Here is a 9,399-nt window from a genome sequence, read left to right as displayed (position 1 = left end):
CTGAAACTCAAGTTTAAGAACTAGTCATTCTGGAGGTGTCATAGCCTTGAAAGTACCAGGCTGCAGTAACAGAATTTGCAGAACAAAACTGAAGCCAGAATAGAACTTACACTAAGTATTTAGCCAAAATATTAAAATTCAAATGGACATTCAAGCTCCAATTTGGCTTTCTTTAAAAAAAAAAAAAAAAGAAAGACATAGTAATTCCATCTAAGCTATAAGAACTAAGTTACTGAGCATTCCTAGGTTCAGCTATTCAATGAGAACAGCAGACAGGTATCACCTACAGAGGCCTTTCAGGTCTAAACTAAAAAACTCCAGCAGAATTTGGAAATCTTACTAACTTCTATGAACACAGCCTCATTTTTTATCCATTGATCACCAAAATGGTTAGTCCCAATGGAAGCAGGTTCCCTTTCTGTGCTACACAGGGTAGTGCAAGCTACTCTCCACATCATTTTCAAATCACTCTGTTCTTCCACAGCAGTTGTGTCCTCTGCTCGGAGATTTCCTCTTTTGCAGATGCCTCAACACATACATGGAAGCAGCTTCTAAATGGGAATGGCTAAATGATATCTAACTTATTCCCCATTTTTTTTACTCCATGTATACAGTTTGCCCAGTATCTCCAAGTAAGCTACATGGAGCATCAACTGCAGGTGAAAATTAAAAATGGGAACTGATTAAGCTCGGGAGAGAAGACAGAACAAAAATCCCTTCGCTGTGACAGATCCCTCAGCTGTGAGCAGGTAGCAACGTAAGTATCTACGTAATGATATTTATTCATAGCTACTTGCTCTTTCTTATCTGTTATGCAAGGTGGAACTACAGCGTGGACAGTTCTTATAGAAAGTATTTCAGTTCCCGTCTCTCAGTGTAAGAGGAGGTGACACCGCAGCATGTATTAGCACTAGAAACACTTAATTGCGTGAATTCTGTCTATGTCTTTCTACTTCTTCTGTCTTTGTGGTATTTTAAACAAAACTCCATGAAAGCTCCTTAAAGGTCTCATTTGTATGTGCAGATCAAAGGCAAAATAACTATTTGAGGTGCTTTCATTATAGAGATTTTTCTTTAATGTGGTTATTCCTCAAATAATTCTTAATCTCCAAATGCAATTTAAATACAGCTATACCTGGTTAATCCAATCAATTTAGAGAGAGTTGTTCTAGTTAGATTAACACAAAACTCCAGAACTGGCTCATCAGTGATAACTCTATGATGTGAGACTGGTTACCAGCTAAACATGCAAGGCAGAGAGACAGTTGTAGAAATCATGGTGGATTAACTGGACTTGACTGTATCTAAAAATAAGTGCTACCCATAAAATTGCTAGAACATGACAAAACACAATTGTCACAAAAATATCGCCAGTGATTCTTGCAAATAGATTCTTAGAAAGTTAGGAAGGTGCACTGCTGTGAGATAAACGTGCTGAGTGAAAAATCTGCTAGACTATATCTAAATAAAATATCCTGCTGCGCACAAATACAAAACAAAGACCATGCTGTTGATATACTGTTTTTTTATCTTTCTTTGGCCCCCAGGGGTCTATGATAAGTCCATAGCTGAAAACCAATTTCAGGTATGATGAGATTAACCAGGTGCATTAATTATCTGATGGCAAAAGAATTTAAGGGCAAACAAAAACGCACTATATTATACATCTTCTCTCTGCCCTAGGACTGATCCTGAAAGATCAGTCTCCTATTTTGTTCTAAACGTCTTCAGTTGGGAGCTTATAGGAGTTTAGGGAATTCAGCATGTTGCAGGACTGTATCTATTATGCCTAAATCCGATTATATATAAATACAGTGGGTTTAGTTCTCATTTACACTGTCAGATAATGTATCAAGACCTTGATGTGAATGAGAATCAGGTTTGTGATTGCCCAAATTCAGCCGAGCACTGAAAGTGAATGTTTAATGCAAATATGTGTGTGGTCCAATAGACCCCAAATTAAGCATGCGCCTACATATTTTGTTGAGCAAGAACCAGTGTTTGACAAAGATAATATATTTCATTTACAGATCTCTGTTAAATGAAATTAAGCAGACATAAGTGCAAAAAGAAGAATATAATACTCACTTCTTGGCTCCCTTGGCCCATCCACCGTAACCTTTATAGCTCTGTGGTATGTAGCGACTTGGGGGGGATTTGTCAGGACAGTTATTGTCAAAGTAAAGCTCTTCCCTACAAAGGGAAAAAAAAAAAAAACAACGAGGAATGAGTGATTACAGCATGAAAACAGACACATGCATGTTCAGTAAAGAATCAGAGACGTTTAAAATTATTCCCTGTCGTTACCACAATCGTGAAAATTAAAAACATAACTGACCATAGGAGTTTTCTTCCCCTTCAGTTTTACTCTATGTCAAGAATATGTCCATGTGTTGACAATCTAAATGTTTCTTATTTAATAATGGGTCATCATACAATGACAGAACAAAAGTGATTCACTGCTGAGGACAAGCCAAATTCTTTGCTATATTGAAAGTGGTGTAAATCCAAAGCAAGTCAGATAATTTAAAAATTTACTCCAGTTTTGCAGCTGTGCGACAGAGAGCAGAATGTGGCCACATGTTATTTACTTCACACAGTTTTATCATTTCATTTGTTTGACTTGACTACAATAAGATGAGGAAAGAATATATTTTCCTCCTGGGAGTCATTTTAACAGGGAATCAGTGTCTCCTGTCCTTCATATGCCAGGGGTAATATGATGATATCATTATTACTGGAACACGCTTTTTTCCCCTACATATATTCCATCTATGAAATACTAAGAAAGCCCCCAGCTTTCCCATGAGGGTGAGAAACTGCTGTGTGCACGTACGTTGCTATCGTAAGTCTGCATTTATTTTTTTTAATTATTATTAATATTTTTCAAAGTTTGAATTCATGCAGAGATTGCACAAGCTCATCCGCAGCTTTTAGCTGAATGAAAACGTTAAAAAAAGAAATAAATAAAGGGAGCTGCTTGCGTCTGAGCACACATTCTCACAAAGAGCTGGCCCCCGTTCGGGAGACTCACTGACAGTTGTAATCTGTTAGATACGCAACGGTTAGTCATGTCAGATAGTCAAAACTGAAAACTGTTTCAAGACAGGAAAAGGTGGGCGTACAACAGTGACTCAATAAAACAGTCAGCAATCTTCGGCCTTCGTGCTCATTTAAGCTGCTACTTTACCAGACACTTAAAACTCTTTTTTTTTCCCCCTTCCCTGTGTGTATTCGTGCATTTTTTGTTGCTGGGGCTTTTCCTCTTGCTGAACTCTGAAGGTATTCAATCAAGACACAAATTTTAAACGATATGTAACAGTGCAAACTTAATGCAGTTTTTTTCCAGCCTGATATAGAACAGTTTATATATAAGGCATAATACAGAACAGAGCTTTGGCTGTCACATCTAGTAATTGGTCTTTCTTTCTGGTCCAAGTCATATATCCCCCAAACCTGCCTAAGACACATTTATTGTCAGGAGTGCAACTTCAAACCATCTTGGTTATATTTTTCACAAACTAGAATGTGACATGGATTTTCTTTTTTTAAGGAAATACAACTATCATTTAGAGTAAAATGATTTTCCAGGTGTAGCTGTGCTCCAGCTATGCCCACCTCTCCCAGAGACGCAGGTTAGAGGGGAGGTCAGGATACTGGCAAGGGTGCAAAAATCTCAGGAGGTTGAATTCTGCCTCTGTGGCAACGTGCGTCTGAAGGCATCTTTCCCCCATTTCATGGGGAAATGGACTATTTCACAGATCTTTCAAGACTGACCATCACAGGAGTGGCCAGGTGTACACAGGACATCCAGTCTTTGTCCAGTCCTGCCCACCAACAGTCCCCAGAGGCAAACTGTGTGCCCTGCCAACATACAGTGTGTGCCTAAGCAGCCTTCAGAGATACAGCAACAGCCCTGATGAAGCACATAGTGCCTCCACACCTGCTTGCTCGGGGCTGAAAAGGGTCCATGACCTTTATCCCTCTCCAAGTAGGAATTCAGCCTATTGCTTGGATATATATATAACTCACCAGGGACAGGTTTAAAGCCTCCTTCAGTGCCAGCTTATCAGGTCGAAAAGTTCTGACTATGAAATCGTGTGATGATACCATTCAGATCACAGATACCCATATGGAATGGGTAGAATATAATTGGTAACAAATATACTAAAGGTATTTTCCATGTACCTTTGAATGAAGAATGTGGCTTTCTGATGCTACCAGTCAATTTATATGCCACACTAGTATAAAAGTCTATCATGGCTAAAAATTAACCTGACAATATATACTGTTTGTAAGACCCTGTAAAACCATGTCTGTGTGATTTTCTGCACTAAATATATCTCAACAGGATACAGTGGCTAGAAAAAATGCATTCCTTCATATCGAAGAGCTATGTTTCGACCTCGCCTGTGAGTGCTACTAATTTCTCACCTCTCAGCCAGCCTAAGCTCAACAGGTAAGTGCCTAATCTGAAGGAGAAACTGTTTTTCTTCCCTAACTGGTATTCTACCAAACTGAAGTATTAATGAAGTAGCACTGATGAAGCCCCTTTGCACTCAGTAAATACATCACTTCATCATGGGGAGCTCAGCCAGCACACTCAGGTTCCAGAGCTTTCAAGTGATGATTTACATATTATAGGACTGAGAACAAAATAAATTTTTAAGGTCGCCTGTTTCAGTGATGCTTATGCCTTCCACAGATATTTCACAGATATCCCTCCTCAAGGGATACAAAATCCTTTAATGCACTTTTTATCACCTTTCTTTATTGCCCTTAGTCATTTCAACTACCCACTTTTAGAGGCTAAAGACTAATTGTAGTTCTCTTTTATTAAATTCCCCAGCCAAGCAGTCATCTGGCACTATTGCTTCAGTGTGTCTAAACTGTGCATTCTTTGTTATTCACACATGCGAGCCAAGCTGACACAGGAGAACGAGATGGACATATGCTGAAGCACAAGGCAACCCCCAGAAATTAGCTTGAAAGGAGACTCAGCAGCTTGTGCATGTTGCATATTTTTTCAGTTAGATGCTAATGTGATTAAAATATCAGGACACAACAAAATTAAGGTTATGATCCTTTGCTTATTGAAGACAGGAATTCTTTCTTCTCTGTGTTGTGGATCGGGCTGGTAAAAGTGAGCTACTGCCTCAAAACCACATACAGCCAACTTCTGCATTCACATAAAGCACCCTGGTTACTTATTCTTATGAATCCAGAAAAGGTGTTTAAGAGAAATTACGCCAACAAAAAACATGAAGCTTCTGTCAGGCAAGCAACATTAATATGTATAAAAATCAAGTTTCTCCATTGAGCCATGGGAAGCAAGAAAAAACGTGGGAGAGGAGGTGAAGTGGTAAGTTGATGATTCAGACTTCACAATCAAATTTAGAGATACAGAGATCAAAGAGCGAGCTGTTTAGAAAGATGTAAATCTAAAGTCAGGAACAGGTGTGGATTAGTTTCTCGTCACTGAAAAATGATTTCTTTATTACTTTATTTTTCCTGTTCTACTTCAAGACCTGTATCTACCGATATTTGTCGACGTAAGGAGCTTTCTCACTTCTGTTTGCAACTACTGCTTTCTTTTCCTGCTATTTTAAGCAGAGCTTTAAAAATCTATCATTAATGATAACTCTTTCGCCTTCTCTCCCCCTCTCTCTCTCTCTCTCTCTCTCTCTCTCTCCCCCTCTCTGTTCTAAGTCTGGAAGACAAGTCTGGACCAATTTCTCCATCCTGCCTCTGGCAGCAGAATGCAGCATTTCAGATCCTCCACCGAGTCCCGGCTGCTTCAAAGGAAAAGCCCTACTTTCTTCCGTTAAGATCATAAGAAATATAGGGGGAGGGGGTCAGCTCTGTTTGGACATAATTACACTTCATCAAAAGAAGCTTTCTTCATCTTCCATGCGTGAAAAGTCTGCAAGCAGTTAAGTCTGTCTTTTTTCTTCCTTTTTTTTTTTCTTTTTTTTTTTTTTAAATATAAAAATTGCTATTTGGGAAACTAGCCAAAACTCAGAAAGCCAATATAGTAAAACAGTGCACACCCTTTGTTTTTCTTTGAAGTCTCTTAAATAAATATGTTGAGGGTTTGAAAAGTACACTATCACTTTTCCATAGATTCTACCCAGATTGATCAGAGAAAAAGTCTCTTCCAAGTCTGCTAGATACAAATATAAATTAAACTACTGGAACCAAACTTTAGGAGGTTTGTGTTTGTATGTGTCTGTAGCTGTATCTACTGAGGCTTTAGGCCCTCTCTTTCATTTCCTATGCTTTAATAAAAATTATATATCATAGGTTTCAAATTAAATGCACAGATCAGAGGTAGTACATCACATTTCAGTTCTTTTTCAGCACTACTGAAAGACTGATACTCTACTGAACTTTTACTGTAAGGCAGCAGTAGTGATGGAGCCAGAGAACTTTCAAACCTAATCCATCAGCAGAATAACAAAGCAGACGGGTTTTTTTCAAAGAAAGCAAGACAAATGGAACAGATAGGTAACACCTTATCCAAAAGGGCAATGAACTCCATATTTATATTGTACTAAAATTATTTTTTATTATCAATACTTTTTTAAGCTGCAAAATAATAAAAAGAATTGTTGGCTGAGTCACTAAAATAAAAAATAGCCTCTGTAAGCCATGCTTATGGACTCACTTTCAAAACGCACTTGTAAAAGCGTGCCGACTAATTTAGGCTATCTAGGCCTCTGTAATATGCCTAATTTTGAAGGGGATAAATACTCTTTCCTTCCTTAAGATGAATTACAACTGCTTTCTGAAGAATATTACTGCAAAATTAGCTTTATTGTTAATTTCCCAGCACAACTTTTCAGCCTCTGTTGCTCTGTTTTGCCCCATGCAGGGCTAGTTTAAAAAAAAATAATAAAATAAATAATTACTTCAAATACATAAAGGGAAAAATATGTAGGTTGAGTCAACAACTGATATAACAAACCCCTATTAAGACTCCTGCAGCAAAAACTGAAGTGCCAGCTTCCTTCGAGCTATCCTTGCAATTATTACCTGAAATTTGAAAGCAGCTATAAGACTCTTAAAGAGGAATTCTTACAAACCTGCAATGATTACAAAGGCTTTCTATGAGTGCAGTGCAGTTTCCAGATTATAGGAAGCTCCTAAACAGCTGGAAGACAATGACAGCACTCTACATCTTCAAAAAAAAAAAAAAATTCCTAATTGAAAGTTACCCTGTCATTTAAAGTAAAGGTTAAATTTAGTTCAAGTCCAAGCTTACCAGCAATTCATAAAAAGTCAACCAGTTTAGTAAAATTAAAAGTATGGCTTATTTTTGCAGGTCATATGCAGTTTGATTGTAAAGGGCAGGGGAGTCACTAGAAAGCTTTCCACCAATAGCTATAAAGCCCTTAAAGACTATAACTACAGCACATGTGATATGCAAAATCCCCTTAATTATAGGTGTTCTACAGCAGCTTCAGAAGCAGCTCTACTGCTAAAGGGAATTCTCCATCTCTCTCTGCCGTGGCCTGAGATACACTCTCTGACTCCACATAACCCAGATCACAAATACCTCCATTTCCTTCTACCTTTGCTGTGTGATTAAAACAGGGAAGCAGGTACTCTGCAAATCATTTTTTGAATATGTCTGATAAAAACGTACAGAGACATGAAGAGTCAGGAAAACTTCAGAGAAACTCTTGGCTTGGACAAACACTGCAGTTTGCACGTAAAACACACGTTCATCCCTCCAAGTGAAAGGCTGACAATGACGTATTTACAGATGGGTCAGCATTTCATTGCAAAGTAAGTCTGACATTTAGACATTGGTTTTACTTCATTATGGACACATAAAACGCAGCAGCCTACCTCTTCCACTTCTGCCCACAAATCGTAAGTCATTAAATCTGGCCACCTGGTTCTTCATCACAGCAGAAGCGTTTCGCAGCTCTGCAGAGTAGTTCTCATCGTTTCCAGCCATGACGGTGACCACTGTTCCATCAGGCACTTCTCCTAAGGCCACCACCTGTTAAAATGGGAAGACAACCACTACTCATGAAGCAACGCTTTGCAAACATGTGTCTCCATCCCAGCTTTGCACCCTGCCACGCTCATTACGAAGCTCTGCGGCAGCTTCTCCAGCCCGCTGTGGTGAGGAGTCATGTATTAGCTGAACCCAGAGCAAAGTGCCACATCAAACGAAGAAACATCTTGTATTGTCTCCCTTTCTCATGGCTTAATAGGGAGTTTCTTCTTTGTTACACTTCTCCAGAAACATCCAACATCCTTACATAGAGTGTATGTTTTAATGCTTCCTGAAGGCCAACTTTGTTCTTAGCAACCAGGGAAGAGCGAGAAAACATGAGGCATGGCTCCTACCCATAAATTATATGTGGGAGCACATTTGAAACAGAAAGTTTGAAATTACTATTAGCAGCCATATCACCCAGATTTGGTTCTACTTCTCTGCTGGTTGCAACCATCACTCTGACCTGGAAGCTCCTCAGACTTCAAGCTAAAGAGAAATCCCCATCTACCCATCCTAGGAGTGGCACCGGGGACATTAGCAAAGCTCTCCACCCAACACCCTGCTGCGATGGAGCACATCATGGCTGGAATTCAAACTCTTCAGATGCAATGTAAAATAAAGGCTGTATTTCCTCGCAGGCATGTAAATTTTCATAGCGCTCGCAAGAGTCGCATGTGGTTAGCGCTGATACCTCCCTCAAATTCCAGGACCGGTGAACAGAAGATACTAAAGTATTTCTCCTTACGTTTCAGCTGGCTGATAGTCTCACTTTTATGCTTCAGTGATTGTATAGTACTCCAACATCTGATTAGAGAAATGTCACAGAGCAGACAGCTCCTGTCTTGTAATTTAGAAACACCAGGGATACCTACAGTGTTATTGCACTGTGACTTTTTAAAGTAAAAATAAAGTTAAACAGGAATACGAAGTTACTAGGAAGAAAATAAACATGTTTCTTCATGAGGTAAAAAATGTCCACGAAAACATTAAGAAAATAATTTCCTTTTGCCCAGTTAGCTAATACTGACGCTGGAAATAAATTTGTAACAAAAAGAGATTCAAAAATATTGCATGGCTGAGCTCTAACTTGCAAAAAAAAAATAGTCTTGAGATAACAAAGTGTGTCCCCTTGCAGTTTCTACCATTCTACTAGATATGACTTTTTATATTATTCAGAGTAATTTATTCTGCCTCCTGACATATATATTACATTTTGTCATAAGCCCTGCTTGAAATGTCTTTCCCATAAATGATCCAGTCTGAAACTAATAATTGCAGGTTGCACTTTAATATTAATTAAGTGGAAAGGATGAGGAGTTCTGAATATATAGGGACAGCATTATGTGGCCCAGTGCACCGTACAATGTCTCTCTAAACAATAAAAA

At 38.7% G+C, this 9,399-nt stretch overlaps 1 protein-coding gene across 1 annotated transcript in view; it reads right to left on the bottom strand.

The window, feature by feature from the left end:
• The window catches only part of RUNX2 (RUNX family transcription factor 2), an 83,277-nt gene extending 75,129 nt beyond the window's left edge, over positions 1-8,148 (bottom strand). Inside the window, exons 1-3 of the mRNA XM_010175732.2 lie at positions 8,104-8,148; positions 7,855-8,011; positions 2,089-2,193 (exon numbers count right to left, since the gene is read on the bottom strand). Of these exons, the coding sequence (XP_010174034.2) occupies positions 2,089-2,193; positions 7,855-8,011; positions 8,104-8,148 (307 nt within the window). The remainder of the gene's footprint in view (positions 1-2,088; positions 2,194-7,854; positions 8,012-8,103) is intronic.
• Positions 8,149-9,399: the final 1,251 nt, after the last annotated feature.

The sequence above is a fragment of the Antrostomus carolinensis genome, unplaced genomic scaffold (assembly GCF_000700745.2).
Source record: "Antrostomus carolinensis isolate BGI_N321 unplaced genomic scaffold, ASM70074v2 scaffold4919, whole genome shotgun sequence".
In the NCBI taxonomy this organism is placed as follows: domain Eukaryota; kingdom Metazoa; phylum Chordata; class Aves; order Caprimulgiformes; family Caprimulgidae; genus Antrostomus; species Antrostomus carolinensis.
Note: the sequence above shows the minus strand (reverse complement) of the source record. Positions and strands in the feature narration are given on the sequence as shown.